At 51.5% G+C, this 18,591-nt stretch overlaps 1 protein-coding gene across 1 annotated transcript in view; it reads left to right on the forward strand.

The window, feature by feature from the left end:
- The first annotated feature begins 4,819 nt into the window (after positions 1-4,819).
- CCDC24 (coiled-coil domain containing 24) overlaps positions 4,820-18,591 on the forward strand; it is a 58,074-nt gene continuing 44,302 nt past the window's right edge. The window contains exons 1-2 of the mRNA XM_040360952.1: positions 4,820-4,951; positions 6,309-6,497. Coding sequence (XP_040216886.1) covers positions 6,330-6,497 — 168 coding nt within the window. The 5' untranslated portion in view covers positions 4,820-4,951; positions 6,309-6,329. The remainder of the gene's footprint in view (positions 4,952-6,308; positions 6,498-18,591) is intronic.

Consider the following 18,591-nt stretch of genomic DNA (forward strand, 5'->3'; position numbering starts at 1 on the left):
AGCGGCGCCGATAAAGTCCTGGATGCCGTGTGCGTCCGATAGTCTTCATAGGGTGCGATAGTCTTCATAGGGTGCGATAGTCTTCATAGGGTGCGATAGTCTTCATAGGGTGCGATAGTCCTCATAGGGTGCGATAGTCTTCATAGGGTGCGATAGTCTTCATAGGGCGCGATAGTCTTCATAGGGTGCGATAGTCTTCATAGGGCGCGATAGTCCTCATAGGGTGCGATAGTCTTCATAGGGTGCGATAGTCTTCATAGGGTGCGATAGTCCTCATAGGGTGCGATAGTCTTCATAGGGTGCGATAGTCCTCATAGGGTGCGATAGTCTTCATAGGGTGCGATAGTCTTCATAGGGTGCGATAGTCTTCATAGGGTGCGATAGTCCTCATAGGGTGCGATAGTCTTCATAGGGTGCGATAGTCTTCATAGGGTGCGATGGTCTTCATAGGGTGCGATAGTCTTCATAGGGTGCGATAGTCTTCATAGGGTGTGTTCCCCCCAATCATCTCCTCCTTCTTCCTCTGATAAATATCCCATTAAAAGTTGTTCATAATATCTGTGAAATCAGTGCAAAAATATACCTGGTGATCCTGCCAGAAATCCTGTCCACCTATAACTTCCTGTGCTGACTCTTATCAGTTACATTGTTTCCAGTTATCTCTGAGGACTACAAACCCGCTGCACCCTATGTTATGGAGAGAGGGAGAAGGGTGGGTGTCCCATAGTCCTGTCCTAGGGGGTCCTTATTCTGATCTTCTAATCAGCTTCTGACTTGGTTCTGTCCTTCATCTGCCCTTCTTCTGACCTGTGATCCCTTCTTCTGACCTGTGATCCCTCCTTCTGACCTGTGACTGCCCTTCTTCTGACCTGTGACTGTCCTTCTGACCTGTGACTGCCCTTCCTCTGACCTGTGACTGCCCTTCTTCTGACCTGTGACTGCCCTTCCTCTGACCTGTGACTGCCCTTCTTCTGACCTGTGACTGCCCTTCTTCTGACCTGTGACTTCCCTTCTTCTGACCTGTGACTGCCCTTCTTCTGACCTGTGACTTCCCTTCTTCTGACCTGTGACTGCCCTTCTTCTGACCTGCTGCTGTTTTTCTTCTGACCTTTTTCTAATCTACTTCTGTTTTTTCCCTTCTTCTGACTTGTTCCTGCTCTGCTTCTGACCTTCTAACCAGCTTCTACCTACTGCTGTCCTTCTTCTGAGCTGCTTCTAACTGTGTCTTGTCCTCCTTCTGACTTGTTTTTTTCCTTCTTCTAACCAGCTTCTGACCTACTTCTCTTCTTCTTCTTCTTCTGACCTACTTCTCTCCTTCTTCTGACCTACTTCTCTCCTTCTTCTGACCTACTTCTCTCCTTCTTCTGACCTACTTCTCTTCTTCTGACCTACTTCTCTCCTTCTTCTGACCTACTTCTCTTCTTCTTCTGACCTACTTCTCTCCTTCTTCTGACCTACTTCTCTCCTTCTTCTGACCTACTTCTCTTCTTCTTCTGACCTACTTCTCTCCTTCTTCTGACCTACTTCTCTTCTTCTGACCTACTTCTCTCCTTCTTCTGACCTACTTCTCTCCTTCTTCTGACCTACTTCTCTTCTTCTTCTGACCTACTTCTCTCCTTCTTCTGACCTACTTCTCTTCTTCTTCTGACCTACTTCTCTTCTTCTTCTGACCTACTTATCGTCTTCTGACCTACTTCTCTTCTTCTTCTGACCTACTTCTCTTCTTCTTCTTCTGACCTACTTCTCTCCTTCTTCTGACCTACTTCTCTTCTTCTGACCTACTTCTCTTCTTCTGACCTACTTCTCTTCTTCTGACCTACTTCTCATCTTCTGACCTACTTCTCTTCTTCTGACCTACTTCTCTTCTTCTTCTGACCTACTTCTCTTCTTCTGACCTACTTCTCTCCTTCTTCTGACCTACTTCTCTTCTTCTTCTGACCTACTCCTCTTCTTCTTCTGACCTACTTCTCTCCTTCTTCTGATCTACTTCTCTTCTTCTTCTGACCTACTTCTCTCCTTCTTCTGACCTACTTCTCTTCTTCTTCTGACCTACTCCTCTTCTTCTTCTGACCTACTCCTCTTCTTCTTCTGACCTACTTCTCTTCTTCTTCTGACCTACTTCTCTTCTTCTTCTGACCTACTTCTCTTCTTCTTCTGACCTACTTCTCTTCTTCCGACCTACTTCTCTCCTTCTTCTGACCTACTTCTCGTCTTCTGACCTGCGTCTCTTCTTCTGACCTACTTCTCTTCTTCTGACCTACTTCTCTTCTTCTTCTGACCTACTTCTCTTCTTCTTCTGACCTACGTCTCTTCTTCTGACCTACGTCTCTTCTTCTGACCTACTTCTCTTCTTCTGACCTACGTCTCTTCTTCTGACCTACTTCTCTTTTTCTGACCTACTTCTCTTCTTCTTCTGACCTACTTCTCTTCTTCTGACCTACTTCTCTTCTTCTTCTGACCTACTTCTCTTCTTCTGACCTACTTCTCTTCTTCTGACCTACTTCTCGTCTTCTGACCTACTTCTCGTCTTCTGACCTACTTCTCTTCTTCTTCTGACCTACTTCTCTTCTTCTGACCTACTTCTCTCCTTCTTCTGACCTACTTCTCGTCTTCTGACCTACTTCTCTTCTTCTGACCTACTTCTCGTCTTCTGACCTACTTCTCTTCTTCTGACCTACTTCTCTTCTTCTGACCTACTTCTCTTCTTCTGACCTACTTCTCTTCTTCTGACCTACTTCTCTTCTTCTGACCTACTTCTCTCCTTCTTCTGACCTACTTCTCGTCTTCTGACCTACTTCTCTTCTTCTGACCTACTTCTCTTCTTCTGACCTACTTCTCTTCTTCTTCTGATCTACTTCTCTTCTTCTTCTGACCTACTTCTCTTCTTCTTCTGACCTACTTCTCTTCTTCTGACCTACTTCTCGGGAACACACGCCACAACGTCACCCCGGGAACATGCGCCACAACGTCACCCCGGGAACATGCGCCACGACGTCACCCCGGGAACATGCGCCACGACGTCACCCCGGGAACATGCGCCACGTCACCCCGGGAACATGCGCCACGACGTCACCCCGGGAACATGCGCCACGACGTCACCCCGGGAACATGCGCCACGACGTCACCCCGGGAACATGCGCCACGACGTCACCCCGGGAACATGCGCCACGACGTCACCCCGGGAACATGCGCCACGACGTCACCCCGGGAACATGCGCCACGACGTCACCCCGGGAACATGCGCCACGACGTCACCCCTGGAACATGCGCCACGACGTCACCCCGGGAACATGCGCCACAACGTCTCCCTGGGAACATGCGCCAAGACGTCACCCCGGGAACATGCGCCACAACGTCTCCCTGGGAACATGCGCCACGACGTCACCGCGGGAACATGCGCCACAACGTCTCCCTGGGAACATGCACCACAACGTCACCCCGGGAACATGCGCCACGACGTCACCCCGGGAACATGCGCCACGACGTCACCCCGGGAACATGCGACACAACGTCACCCCGGGAACATGCGCCACGACGTCTCCCTGGGAACATGCGCCACAACGTCACCCCGGGAACATGCGCCACAACGTCTCCCTGGGAACATGCGCCAAGACGTCACCCCGGGAACATGCGCCACAACGTCTCCCTGGGAACATGCGCCACGACGTCACCCCGGGAACATGCGCCACGACGTCACCCCGGGAACATGCGCCACGACGTCACCCCGGGAACATGCGCCACGACGTCACCCCGGGAACATGCGCCACGACGTCACCGCGGGAACATGCGCCACAACGTCACCCCGGGAACATGCACCACAACGTCACCCCGGGAACATGCGCCATGACGTCACCCCTGGAACATGTGCCATGACGTCACCCCGGGAACATGCGCCATGCGGCTTCGGTGATGGGCGGAGTGTTGGGGTCCCTGTGATGGGGGGAGGGGCGGGGTGTTGGGGCCCCTGTGATGGGGAGGGGCGGAGTGTTGGGCCCCTGTGATGGGGGGAGGGGCGGAGTGTTGGGGCCCCTGTGATGGGGGAGGGGCGGAGTGTTGGGGCCCCTGTGATGGGGGAGGGCGGAGTGTTGGGGCCCCTGTGATGGGGGAGGGGCTTCGGTGATGGGCGGAGTGTTGGGGTCCCTGTGATGGGGGGAGGGGCGGGGTGTTGGGGCCCCTGTGATGGGGAGGGGCGGAGTGTTGGGCCCCTGTGATGGGGGGAGGGGCGGAGTGTTGGGGCCCCTGTGATGGGGGAGGGCGGAGTGTTGGGGCCCCTGTGGTGGGGCGGAGTGTTGGGGCCCCTGTGATGGGGGGAGGGGCTTCGGTGATGGGCGGAGTGTTGGGGCCCCTGTGATGGGGGGAGGGGCGGGGTGTTGGGGCCCTGTAATGGGGAGGGGGGTAGTGTTGGGGCCCCTGTGATGGGGGGAGGGCGGAGTGTTGTGGCCCCTGTGGTGGGGCGGAGTGTTGGGGCCCCTGTGATGGGGGGAGGGGCTTCGGTGATGGGCGGAGTGTTGGGGCCCCTGTGATGGGGGGAGGGGCGGGGTGTTGTGGCCCCTGTGATGGGGGAGGGGCGGAGTGTTGGGGCCCCTGTGATGGGGTGCGGACTGTTGGGGCCCCTGAGTGTGATGGGGGAGGGGCGGGGTGTTGGGGCCCCTGTGATGGGGGTCTGCAGGTCCCCAGTTATATCTCCCCGGTCACGTGATCACTCCCCGCCCTCTACACGGGGACGCGGGACGGTAGGTACCAGGGATGGGGGAGGGACTGGAGGTCTGAAGCTCCCCGCCCCTGTCGATGACGTCACTGCCTGTCACCCGGGCTCTCTGCTGTGCGCGCTTTAGGAGGCGGGGCCTGTAACGGCGGCGGGGGGCGTGTCCGGTCTCCATGGTGACGGCAGAGTTTACATCAGAGAGAGAGAAAACCGGGAGGAGAGTCACGTGACCGGAGGGGACACCGGGTGTGTAGAGACCCCTCCCCCTCCCTGCACCCCTCTACTACCCCTCCCCCACCTCTCCACCACCCCAACACTTCCCCCCCCTTCCCCCAACTATCTCTCACCCTATTCCCCTCCCCCTTCATCATACCCCTCATCCCAACACTCTCCCCCTCCCTCTCCACCCTGCACCCCAATACCCCCCTCCCCCCATATACAGTCAGAGTTCTCCCGCAGAGAGTCCTGCATGTGTCCCCCAACCAGCCAATCAGATGACAGCTCTCACTCCTCCTGTGATTGGTTGTTGGGGGGGCATGTCAGTGGTTTTCCTTCTCCCCTCAGTCCTGCCTGTGATCAGTATGGGGGGGGGGAGTACAGCGCAGGGTCTGCCCCCTATATTTCCCACAAGCCCTGTGATTTGTCCCCCCCCCCGGGGGCCCTGTGATTTGTCCTCCCCCCCGGGGGCCCTGTGATTTGTCTCCCCCCCTCCCCGGTCCTGTGATTTGTCTCCCCCCCCGGGCCCTGTGATTTGTCTCCCCCCCCCCCCCCCCCCGGGCCCTGTGATTTGTCTCCCCCCCCCCCGGGCCCTGTGATTTGTCTCCCCCCCTCCCCGGTCCTGTGATTTGTCTCCCCCCCCCGGGCCCTGTGATTTGTCTCCCCCCCCCCCGGGCCCTGTGATTTGTCTCCCCCCCCCCCCGGGGCCCTGTGATTTGTCTCCCCCCCCCCCGGGCCCTGTGATTTGTCTCCCCCCCCGGGCCCTGTGATTTGTCTCCCCCCCCTCCCCGGTCCTGTGATTTGTCTCCCCCCCCCCCCGGGCCCTGTGATTTGTCTCCCCCCCCCCGGGGCCCTGTGATTTGTCTCCCCCCCCCCGGGCCCTGTGATTTGTCTCCCCCCCCGGGCCCTGTGATTTGTCTCCCCCCCTCCCCGGTCCTGTGATTTGTCTCCCCCCCCGGGCCCTGTGATTTGTCTCCCCCTTCCCCCATGGCTCTGTGATTTGTCTCCCCCCCCCCGGGCCCTGTGATTTGTCTCCCCCTTCCCCCAGGGCTCTGTGATTTGTCTCCCCCCCCCCCTGGGCCCTGTGATTTGTCCCCCCCCCCAGGGCTCTGTGATTTGTCTCCTCCCCCAGGGCTCTGTGATTTGTCTCCCCCCCAGGGCCCCGTGATTTGTCTCCCCCCCGGCCCTGTGATTTGCCCCCCCCCTCCGGGCCCTGTGATTTGTCTCCCCCCCCCAGGGGATGGGAGGGATCAGAGGGCCCGGCTCGTTAGAGAAGTATTATATATAAAATATGTGACAGGGGGGGGGGATTTAGGTCGGGGTTCTGCTTTTTGTCCCCCATTATATTCCGTCTGTCATACTAACCGTCTTCATCCCCTCCCCCCAGGTCCATGTGGATCCCTCTGACATGTTTCAGGCTCTGAGTGATCGGGACAGCGGCTATGGAGAGATGGGGGACCCCCCGCCGTCACTCTGGAGGATGGTGGAGGACCAAGTGCCCCCCAGTGAGCGGGCCGAGATCCGGAGGATTCTGGGAGAGGCCGCCGTAGACCTGAGCCTGGACCTGCACGCCGAGGTGTGTGACCACTGACATCGCCATGGCAACCCACCTGCAGGGGGTGGGACCAAACCCAGGGGTGGGGGGGAGAGGATAGGAAGTGATTGGTAGAATGAGGGTCAGGTGGTCCTCCTGTCCCGGTGACACCCACATTTCCTGTACAGGTGTCACAGGGACAGGAAGTTAAAGAAATAAGATGTTGGCTGCTCCGCCCAAATCCCGAAATATACTTCAAGCTCCGCCTCCTTCTCCCAGTGCATTGTGGGAGGGACAGGAGGTTGAACAGACTTTTCTTACTTAAAGCCCCACCTAATTTTCCTTGTGGGAGGAGCAGAGGGCTCAGCTGTCATCTTATAACAGAAGCCCCACCCCTTTTATATCACTGGCCATGGGGGGAGGGGGGTAAATCCATATGATTGGCCATGGTTTTGGCATGACCAAGCTCTTATAGGTGTGATGGTTGGGTGTCCACCAGCCGGCCATGTATTGTGTATATATATATATGGTGTATTTGTGGAAGTTTTCTTGTAGTTCCTCCATCGGATCCTCAGGGGCCGGCCTGGTGAGATATGGAGATGATGGAGGACTATTGGGTTAGTGTGTGTGGATTTCTGCTTTGGCCTCCGGGATTTACAGGGAACTTCAAACAGTCCCGACGTTCTATAGAAAACTTCACATTGTCGGCCCCCGGGAGGGGAAGTAACTCGTCCTAATAGAAGTGCAAACAAGTCGTGTTGTCCTACCGAACATTGCACCAGGCTTTGTCCTCGTCTCCGATTCCCGCACTCCTCTACACCCATGCTGGTCCCAATAATTCACCAGTCCCTCCACTTCCATCACCATTCTCTCTCCCCGCTTCCCTTCGCTCTGAGTCTCTCCCCGCTTCCCTTCGCTCTGAGTCTCTCCCCGCTTCCCTTCGCTCTGAGTCTCTCCCCGCTTCCCTTCGCTCTGAGTCTCCCCCGCTTCCCTTCGCTCTGAGTCTCCCCCGCTTCCCTTCGCTCTGAGTCTCCCCCGCTTCCCTTCGCTCTGAGTCTCCCCCGCTTCCCTTCGCTCTGAGTCTCCCCCGGCTTCCCTCGGCTCTGAGTCTCCCCCCGCTTCCCTCGGCTCTGAGTCTCCACCCCTCTTCCCTTCGCTCTGAGTCTCCACCCCGCTTGCCTTCGCTCTGAGTCTCCCCCGCTTCCCTTCTCCCTCGCTTCCCTTCTCCTCCCCCGCTTCCCTTCGCTCTGAGTCTCCCCCGCTTCCCTTCGCTCTGAGTCTCCCCCGCTTCCCTTCGCTCTGAGTCTCCCCCGCTTCCCTTCGCTCTGAGTCTCCCCCGCTTCCCTTCGCTCTGAGTCTCCCCCGCTTCCCTTCGCTCTGAGTCTCCCCCGCTTCCCTTCGCTCTGAGTCTCCCTTCTCCCCCGCTTCCCTTCTCCCCCGCTTCCCTTCGCTCTTCCTAAGTCTCTTCCTCTTCCCAGTCTCTTCCTCTTCCCAGTCTCTTCCTCTTCCCACTCTCTTCCTCTTCCCACTCTCTTTCTCTTTTCTTCCCACTCTCTTCCTCTTTTCTTCCCAGTCTCTTCCTCTTTTCTTCCCAGTCTCTTCCTCTTTTCTTCCAAGTCTCTTCCTCTTTTCTTCCATTCTTTCTGTCTCTTCTCCTTCCCTTCTGTCCCAGTCTCTTCCTCTTCTCTTCCCAGTCTCTTCCTCTTCTCTTCCCAGTCTCTTCCTCTTCTCTTACCAGTCTCTTTTCCCTTCTCTTCCCAGTCTCTTTTCCCTTCTCTTCCCAGTCTCTTTTCCCTTCTCTTCCCAGTCTCTTTTCCCTTCTCTTCCCAGTCTCTTTTCCCTTCTCTTCCCAGTCTCTTTTCCCTTCTCTTCCCAGTCTCTTTTCCCTTCTCTTCCCAGTCTCTTTCCTCTTCTCTTCCCAGTCTCTTTCCTCTTCTCTTCCCAGTCTCTTTCCTCTTCTCTTCCCAGTCTCTTTCCTCTTCTCTTCCCAGTCTCTTTCCTCTTCTCTTCCCAGTCTCTTTCCTCTTCTCTTCCCAGTCTCTTTCCTCTTCTTCTCTTCCCAGTCTCTTTCCTCTTCTTCTCTTCCCAGTCTCTTTCCTCTTCTCTTCCCAGTCTCTTTCCTTCCCTTCTCTTCCCAGTCTCTTTCCTCTTCTCTTCCCAGTCTCTTTCCTTCCCTTCTCTTCCCAGTCTCTTTCCTCTTCTCTTCCCAGTCTCTTTCCTCTTCTCTTCCCAGTCTCTTTCCTCTTCTTCTCTTCCCAGTCTCTTTCCTCTTCTTCTCTTCCCAGTCTCTTTCCTCTTCTTCTCTTCCCAGTCTCTTTCCTCTTCTTCTCTTCCCAGTCTCTTTCCTCTTCTTCTCTTCCCAGTCTCTTTCCTCTTCTTCTCTTCCCAGTCTCTTTCCTTCCCTTCTCTTCCCAGTCTCTTTCCTTCCCTTCTCTTCCCAGTCTCTTTCCTCTTCTCTTCCCAGTCTCTTTCCTCTTCTCTTCCCAGTCTCTTTCCTCTTCTCTTCCCAGTCTCTTTCCTCTTCTCTTCCCAGTCTCTTTCCTCTTCTCTTCCCAGTCTCTTTCCTCTTCTTCTCTTCCCAGTCTCTTTCCTCTTCTTCTCTTCCCAGTCTCTTTCCTATTCTTCTCTTCCCAGTCTCTTTCCTCTGCTCTTCCCAGTCTCTTTCCTCTGCTTTTCCCAGTCTCTTTGCTCTTCTCTTCCCAGTCTTTTTCACCTTCTCTTCCCAGTCTCTTTCACCTTCTCTTCCCAGTCTCTTTCCTCTGCTCTTCCCAGTCTCTTTCCTCTGCTCTTCCCAGTCTCTTTGCTCTTCTCTTCCCAGTCTCTTTGCTCTTCTCTTCCCAGTCTCTTCCTCTTCCCAGTCTCTTCCTCTTCCCAGTCTCTTCCTCTTCCCAGTCTCTTCCTCTTCCCACTCTCTTCCTCTTCCCACTCTCTTTCTCTTTTCTTCCCACTCTCTTCCTCTTTTCTTCCCAGTCTCTTCCTCTTTTCTTCCCAGTCTCTTCCTCTTTTCTTCCAAGTCTCTTCCTCTTTTCTTCCATTATTTCTGTCTCTTCTCCTTCCCTTCTGTCCCAGTCTCTTCCTCTTCTCTTCCCAGTCTCTTCCTCTTCTCTTCCCAGTCTCTTCCTCTTCTCTTACCAGTCTCTTTTCCCTTCTCTTCCCAGTCTCTTTTCCCTTCTCTTCCCAGTCTCTTTTCCCTTCTCTTCCCAGTCTCTTTTCCCTTCTCTTCCCAGTCTCTTTTCCCTTCTCTTCCCAGTCTCTTTTCCCTTCTCTTCCCAGTCTCTTTTCCCTTCTCTTCCCAGTCTCTTTCCTCTTCTCTTCCCAGTCTCTTTCCTCTTCTCTTCCCAGTCTCTTTCCTCTTCTCTTCCCAGTCTCTTTCCTCTTCTCTTCCCAGTCTCTTTCCTCTTCTTCTCTTCCCAGTCTCTTTCCTCTTCTCTTCCCAGTCTCTTTCCTTCCCTTCTCTTCCCAGTCTCTTTCCTCTTCTCTTCCCAGTCTCTTTCCTCTTCTCTTCCCAGTCTCTTTCCTCTTCTCTTCCCAGTCTCTTTCCTCTTCTCTTCCCAGTCTCTTTCCTCTTCTTCTCTTCCCAGTCTCTTTCCTCTTCTTCTCTTCCCAGTCTCTTTCCTCTTCTTCTCTTCCCAGTCTCTTTCCTCTTCTTCTCTTCCCAGTCTCTTTCCTCTTCTTCTCTTCCCAGTCTCTTTCCTCTTCTTCTCTTCCCAGTCTCTTTCCTCTTCTTCTCTTCCCAGTCTCTTTCCTCTTCTCTTCCCAGTCTCTTTCCTTTCCTTCCCTTCTCTTCCCAGTCTCTTTCCTCTTCTCTTCCCAGTCTCTTTCCTCTTCTCTTCCCAGTCTCTTTCCTTCCCTTCTCTTCCCAGTCTCTTTCCTCTTCTCTTCCCAGTCTCTTTCCTCTTCTCTTCCCAGTCTCTTTCCTCTTCTCTTCCCAGTCTCTTTCCTCTTCTCTTCCCAGTCTCTTTCCTCTTCTTCTCTTCCCAGTCTCTTTCCTCTTCTTCTCTTCCCAGTCTCTTTCCTCTGCTCTTCCCAGTCTCTTTGCTCTTCTCTTCCCAGTCTCTTTCCTTCCCTTCTCTTCCCAGTCTCTTTCCTCTTCTCTTCCCAGTCTCTTTCCTCTTCTCTTCCCAGTCTCTTTCCTCTTCTTCTCTTCCCAGTCTCTTTCCTCTTCTCTTCCCAGTCTCTTTCCTTCCCTTCTCTTCCCAGTCTCTTTCCTCTTCTCTTCCCAGTCTCTTTCCTTCCCTTCTCTTCCCAGTCTCTTTCCTCTTCTCTTCCCAGTCTCTTTCCTCTTCTCTTCCCAGTCTCTTTCCTCTTCTCTTCCCAGTCTCTTTCCTCTTCTCTTCCCAGTCTCTTTCCTCTTCTCTTCCCAGTCTCTTTCCTCTTCTCTTCCCAGTCTCTTTCCTCTTCTTCTCTTCCCAGTCTCTTTCCTCTTCTTCTCTTCCCAGTCTCTTTCCTCTGCTCTTCCCAGTCTTTTTGCTCTTCTCTTCCCAGTCTTTTTCACCTTCTCTTCCCAGTCTCTTTCACCTTCTCTTCCCAGTCTCTTTCCTCTGCTCTTCCCAGTCTCTTTCCTCTGCTCTTCCCAGTCTCTTTGCTCTTCTCTTCCCAGTCTCTTTGCTCTTCTCTTCCCAGTCTCTTTCCTCTTCTCTTCCCAGTCTCTTTCCTCTTCTCTTCCCAGTCTCTTTCCCCTTCTCTTCCCAGTCTCTTTCCTCTTCTTCTCTTCCCAGTCTCTTTCCTCTTCTTCTCTTCCCAGTCTCTTTCCTCTTCTTCTCTTCCCAGTCTCTTTCCTCTGCTCTTCCCAGTCTCTTTCCAGTCTTTTTCCTCTGCTCTTCCCAGTCTCTTTCCTCTGCTCTTCCCAGTCTCTTTGCTCTTCTCTTCCCAGTCTCTTTGCTCTTCTCTTCCCAGTCTCTTTCCTCTTCTCTTCCCAGTCTCTTTCCTCTTCTCTTCCCAGTCTCTTTCCCCTTCTCTTCCCAGTCTCTTTCCTCTTCTTCTCTTCCCAGTCTCTTTCCTCTTCTTCTCTTCCCAGTCTCTTTCCTCTTCTTCTCTTCCCAGTCTCTTTCCTCTGCTCTTCCCAGTCTCTTTCCAGTCTCTTTCCTCTTCTCTTCCCAGTCTCTTTTCCTCTTCTCTTCCCAGTCTCTTTTCCTCTTCTCTTCCCAGTCTCTTTTCCTCTTCTCTTCCCAGTCTCTTTTCCTCTTCTCTTCCCAGTCTCTTTCCTCTGCTCTTCCCAGTCTCTTTCCAGTCTCTTTCCTCTTCTCTTCCCAGTCTCTTTTCCTCTTCTCTTCCCAGTCTCTTTTCCTCTTCTCTTTCCAGTCTCTTTCCCCTTCTCTTCCCAGTCTCTTTCCTCTTCTCTTCCCAGTTTCTTTCCTCTTCTCTTCCCAGTCTCTTTCCTCTTCTCTTCCCAGTCTCTTTCCCCTTCTCTTCCCAGTCTCTCTTCTCCATCCTGTTCCTCATTTCCTGTTTTTCCCTTCCCCCGTGTTGGGCTGTTGGATTAGGGGGTGATGGGGCACTCTTGGTACCCCGGTATATGGGACCCTCGTTCTCTCCCTCCGGCAGGTTGGGGGTTAAGTCATTCCTGCCTGGGATGTCGGAATTCACACGAACGGTTCTCAGAATGAATTTGCAGAATTTTCCTAGAAGAAGCCCTGAAACCTGACACTGCGGAGGTCTGTACTGACGGTTCCCATATACAAGGGCCTGTACATTACAGGTACCCCACCCCCACCATGCCAAGTTCTCAATATATGGAATAGAGATCGGGCGAACCGATCACTGGAGACCCGCCATGGTCTACCTGCCCACAGTGAGGACCATGGTCTTCTACAGGTGTAGCGGCTCCTCTCCTGGACTGAAATATCTTCCTCTGATTTCACTGCACACTGTGAGCTTCTCACCATGTGCATCAGAAGCTGCAGAAAGTCAGATAGAGCCCCGCCCCATTTCCTGTCTGGAGGACGTCCAGCATGATCTCGCTCTTTCTTCTCCTGTCTGACTGTCCCTGACCACGCCCCTTTCATTCATTGGATTTCAGTTCCTGCAATCATGGAGGCTTGGCACCACATGTGGTGGGCGTTACCTATGCAAATCCAGCCTGCCTAGGAATGCTCACTCCTCCAGACTGACACCCGCCCATCAACGCACTGTGATAATTGGCTATAGTGCCAGGTGACCCTCTGCTCCTCCCACAATGCACTGAAAAGGGGAGGCGGAGATTCAAGTGTAAGGGTAATTTTTTTTTCAATAACATTTGAAGTGTGGCTCCACTCACCGACCTGACTGGTCCCTGGCTCCACCCTTAATATTCATTGGATTTCCAGTTCCTGCAATCATGGAGGCTCGGCATCTCATGTGGGCGTTACCTATGTAAATACAGCCCGCCTAGGAACGCCCACTCCTCCAGACTGACACCCGCCCATCAACGCACTGTTATTATTGCCTAAAGTGCCATCTGAGCCCTCTGCTCCTCCCACAATGCACTGAAAAAAGGTGGGGCTTCAGGTAGAAGATGACAGCTGAGCCCTCTGCTCCTCCCACAATGCACTGGGAAAAAAGTGGTGTGGCTTCTGGTGTAAGATGACAGCTGAGCCCCCTGCTCCTCCCACAATGCACTGGGAAAAAAGGGTGGGGCTTCAGGTATAAGATGACAGCTGAGCCCTCTGCTCCTCCCACAATGCACTGAAAAAAGGTGGGGCTTCAGGTATAAGATGACAGCTGAGCCCTCTGCTCCTCCCACAATGCACTGGGAAAAAAGGGTGGGGCTTCAGGTATAAGATGACAGCTGAGCCCTCTGCTCCTCCCACAATGCACTGAAAAAAAGGGTGGGGCTTCAGGTATAATATGACAGCTGAGCCCTCTGCTCCTCCCACAATGCACTGGGGGAAAAGGGGTGTGGCTTCTGGTGTAAGATGACAGCTGAGCCCCCTGCTCCTCCCACAATGCACTGGGAAAAAAGGGTGGGGCTTCAGGTATAAGATGACAGCTGAGCCCTCTGCTCCTCCCACAATGCACTGAAAAAAAGGGTGGGGCTTCAGGTATAATATGATAGCTGAGCCCTCTGCTCCTCCCACAATGCACTGAAAAAAAGGGTGGGGCTTCAGGTATAATATGACAGCTGAGCCCTCTGCTCCTCCCACAATGCACTGAAAAAAAGGGTGGAGCTTCAGGTATAAAATGACAACTGAGACCTCTGCTCCTCCCACAATGCACTGGGGGAAAAGGGGTGTGGCTTCCGGTGTAAGATGACAGCTGAGCCTTCTGCTCCTCCCACAATGCACTGGGGAATAAGGGTGTGGCTTCAGGTAGAAGATGACAGCTGAGTCCTCTGCTCCTCCCACAATGCATTGACAAAAAGGAGGCGGAGCTTTAAGTATAAGATGACAGCTGAGCCCTTTACTCCTCCCACAGTGCACAAGAAGGCGTGGCTTTAAGTATAGAGTCATCTGTTCTGGAGTCACTTCTGTTTTTTTTTTTTTTTCAAGCCCTCTGCTCCTCCCACAATGCACTGGGAAAATGGGGCGTGGTTTCAGTTATAAAATGATAGCTGAGCCTCCTGTACCTCCCACACTGAGGAAAGGAGGTGGGGCTTCATCATTTAGTGCTTTCCTCCCCAGCCTGACTATCCCTGGCCCCGCCACCTTTTATTCATTTGATTTTACATCTGGGCGTTACCTATGCAAATACAGCCTGCCTAGGAACGCCCACTCCTCCAGACTGACCCCGCCCATCAAGGCATTTTGATATTTGCATAGCTCCTCCTACTGCGTGCAGGGCGCTTTGATGTTTTCAGGAAGCTCTGTACAGCACCCTGCTGACCCCTCCCACCAGCTATGATCTGCCTGCATTGCATAGAGAAGCACAGAGGCCCAGCGATGACATCACCAGGAATATAATAGGGAATGTAAGGAAAATGGAAAGATTTTATTCTATAAATGCGATTATCATGGGGGAGGGGATGAGATTCTGAACTCGCATGGATTCTTATTTCTTCTTTCCTTTCTTCTCCTTCTTTCTTCTTCTCCTCTCCTTTTCTTCTTTCTTCTTCTTCTCTCTTCTCTCTTCTCTCTTCTCTCTTTTCCTCCTCTCCTTCTTCTCCTCCTCTCCTTCTTCTCCTCCTCTCCTTCTTCTCCTCCTCTCCTTCTTTCTTCTTCTCCTCCTCTCCTTCTTCTCCTCCTCTCCTTCTTTCTTCTTCTCCTTCTCCTCCTTCTCCTCTCCTTCTCCTCCTCTCCTTCTTCTCCTCCTCTCCTTCTTCTCCTCCTCTCCTTCTTCTCCTCCTCTCCTTCTTCTCCTCCTCTCCTTCTTTCTTCTTCTCCTCCTCTCCTTCTTCTCCTCCTCTCCTTCTTCTCCTCCTCTCCTTCTTCTCCTCCTCTCCTTCTTTCTTCTTCTCCTCCTCTCCTTCTTCTCCTCCTCTCCTTCTTCTCCTCCTCTCCTTCTTCTCCTCCTCTCCTTCTTCTCCTCCTCTCCTTCTTCTCCTCCTCTCCTTCTTCTCCTCCTCTCCTTCTTTCTTCTTCTCCTCCTCTCCTTCTTCTCCTCCTCTCCTTCTTCTCCTCCTCTCCTTCTTTCTTCTTCTCCTCCTCTCCTTCTTCTCCTCCTCTCCTTCTTCTCCTCCTCTCCTTCTTCTTCTCCTCTCCTTCTTTCTTCTTCTCCTCTCCTTCTTTCTTCTTCTCCTCTCCTTCTTTCTTCTTCTCCTTCTCCTCTCCTTCTTTCTTCTCCTCTCCTTCTTCTTTCTTCTTCTTCTCCTTCTCCTCCTTCTCCTCTCCTTCTCCTCCTCTCCTTCTTTCTTCTTCTCCTCTCCTTCTTTCTTCTTCTTCTCCTCTCCTTCTTTCTTCTCCTCCTCTCCTTCTTTCTTCTTCTCCTCTCCTTCTTTCTTCTCCTCCTCTCCTTCTTTCTTCTTCTCCTCTCCTTCTTTCTTCTTCTCCTCTCCTTCTTTCTTCTTCTTCTCCTCTCCTTCTTTCTTCTTCTCCTCTCCTTCTTTCTTCTTCTCCTCTCCTTTCTTCTTCTCCTTCTCCTCTCCTTCTTTCTTCTCCTCTCCTTCTTCTTCTTTCTTCTCCTTCTCCTCCTTCTCCTCTCCTTCTTCTTTCTTCTTCTCCTCTCCTTCTTTCTTCTTCTCCTCTCCTTCTTTCTTCTTCTCCTCTCCTTCTTTCTTCTTCTCCTCTCCTTCTTTCTTCTTCTCCTCTCCTTCTTTCTTCTTCTCCTTCTCCTCTCCTTCTTCTTCTCCTCTCCTTCTTTCTTCTTCTCCTCTCCTTCTTTCTTCTTCTCCTCTCCTTCTTTCTTCTTCTCCTTCTCCTCTCCTTCTTTCTTCTCCTCTCCTTCTTCTTCTTTCTTCTTCTTCTCCTTCTCCTCCTTCTCCTCTCCTTCTTCTTTCTTCTTCTTCTCCTCTCCTTCTTCTCCTCTCCTTCTTCTCCTCTCCTTCTTTCTTCTTCTCCTCTCCTTCTTCTCCTCTCCTTCTTCTCCTCTCCTTCTTTCTTCTTCTCCTCTCCTTCTTCCCCTCTCCTTCTTTCTTCTTTTCCTCTCTGTAGAGAAGGATAGAGATCTGTCTGAGAATTCGCTGGATAGGCGTTTGTTTTGTCTGCTGACCGATGGGAGCCGCCGCGTCCTCCATGGACACAGAACCCCGTCTGTGTGGATTCCAGACCCGTGTTCAGGAAATGACTGGCTGGGGGATGGGAATCTCCAATTTAACAAGCCAATTCTTTACCGCAGTCCTGAAAATAAAATAAACCGGAATGTTTGCGATTTAAAGCAGAACTCCAGACGCAAACATTCCCGCCACTTCCCGGGGGGGGGAGCGATTGGGCAGCTCAATGGCCATAAATAATATACAATAAAACCTTGGTTTGAGAGTAACTTGGTTTGAGAGCGTTTTGCAAGACAAGCAAAATGTTTTAATACATTTTGCCTTGATATACAAGCGATGTCTTGATATAAGAGCAGCGTCATGTCACAGCTGAGTATAAAAGAGAAGAGAGGCTCCTCCTCTAAGTGTAGCAATATGGTTACATGTAATGAAGGGACAACATTTATCATCTTATTGCTACACTTAGAGGCGCCTCTCTTCTCTTTTATACTCTGTAACAAAAATGCTTTGATATACAAGCGCTTTGGATTACAAGCATGTTTCTGGAAGGAATTCTCCTCGCAATCCGAGGTTTTACTGTAAATGTATTTCATGTGCATCGGACGTCTTTACAATCCCAACATTCCAGAAGCATCGAAGCAAACGCAGTTTTACACATTTTTTTTTTTTCACCACTTGCTGACCCCGCCTTCTCTAACACTTGTTACTTACAAATACAAATCATAATTTCTTTGCTTGAAAATAACTCGGAACCCCCAAACCTGATATATATATACACACACATAGATATCATTTTTTTTAGCAGAGACCCTAGAGAATAAAATGGCGATCATTGCTATTTTTTTTTTGGTCACGGTTTTAGCACAGCAGTTTTTCAATTGCAATTTTTTTGAAAAATAATACACTTTTTAACGAATAAAAAAAAACAATGTTTGCCCCAATTTTTTTTTTTTTTTTTTTTTTTGTTTAACCACTTAAGACCCAGACCTTTAGGCAGGTAAAGGACCCGGCCAGGTTTTGCGATTTGGCACTTTAAAAATCTCCATAGGCTATGCTTTAAAAATTCAGGTTTCCAGTTTTGAGTTACAGAGAAGGTCTAGCGCTAGAATTATTGCTCTTGCTCTGATGTTCGTGGTGATACCTCATATGTGTGGTGCGAATACTGTTTACATATGTGGCTGTGACCTATGTATGCACGTGAGCATGTGCGAATAGGGGCGCATTTAAAATATATATATTTTGTTTTAAAAATTATCACTTTTATTGCTATCGCAAAAGGACTGTAAACATCCCATTCAATAACAAACCAGCAAGACAGGTCCTCTTTATGGAGAGATCCGGGTCTAAAAGACTCAATCTCTTCTCTACCCTTAGGCTGCATTCACACCTCGGTGTACAAAATCGCTGCGTTTTGTCCCGCGAATTGCGGCGACAAATATTGGCGTTTTGTACCGCGATTCGCGGCGACAAAACGCCGCGATTGTGAATGCAGCCTTCACCCCCTCTATGGAGATGGTTGACATCTCCTATGCTGAACGCCGAAAGCCGCCTGAAAAAAGGACTTTTTTTTCAGGCGGCAGGCGTACGGCGTTCGGCGTGGAGATGTGAACCATCTCCATAGAGGTGCATGCTAAATCATCCCTCTGGCGTCTCGGGGCTGCAGCGGCGTCGCACTACAGGCGTATATACGCCTAGGTGTGAATGGGGACTTAAAGAGCAAAGGATCAAAAAAATTTTTTTTAAAAATGTTCATGTTTTGAATGAATAATGGTCTTGCGGTCATGACATCACTCCGGTCCTCCTAGACCATAGAGATGAAAAAACGGCTTTATTTACATGTGGCCAGAACCGGAAGTGACTTCATAACGTCACTCCGGTCCTCCAAGACCATAGAGATGAAAAATGGCTTTGTCCACATGTGGCTAGAATGGGAAGTGACATCATGACGTCACTCCGGTCCTCCTAGACCATAGAGATGAAAAATGGTGTTGTCTACATGTGTCCAGAACAGGAAGTGACTTCATGACGTCACTCCGGTCCTCCAAGACCATAGAGATGAAAAATGGCTTTGTCTACATGTGGCTAGAATGGGAAGTGACATCATGACATCACTCCGGTCCTCCTAGACCATAGGTGGCAAACACAAGGCCCCACGGGCCGAATGCGGCCCTCCAGACCATTTTTGGTGGCCCTCGCACCTCTCCTGCAGCTGCAGCCCTCCTCTGGTCTTCCTCAAGATCCTTACTTTCTGCTTTTAAGCAATGCATCCAGCTTCTTTCCAGCAGCAGCATAAGGAAAGGGGGGTGCACTGTGATGTAAGGGAGAGTGGGGGGACTCAACTTCTGATGGTGGGTTAGCTCTTGGCATCTAATGTAAGGAGAGGGGATGCGCTGGACATCTAATCTTACACATACAACCAGCCCTTTTGAGGGCTATCATAATGCTGATGTGGCCCAGGATGAAATTGAGTTTGACACCCCTGTCCTAGACCATAGAGATGAAAAATGGCTTTGTCTACATGTGGCTAGAATGGGACGTGACATCACACCGGTCCTCCTATACCATAGAGATGAA

This window comes from Rana temporaria, chromosome 7 (genome assembly GCF_905171775.1).
Source record: "Rana temporaria chromosome 7, aRanTem1.1, whole genome shotgun sequence".
NCBI classification, from domain to species: domain Eukaryota; kingdom Metazoa; phylum Chordata; class Amphibia; order Anura; family Ranidae; genus Rana; species Rana temporaria.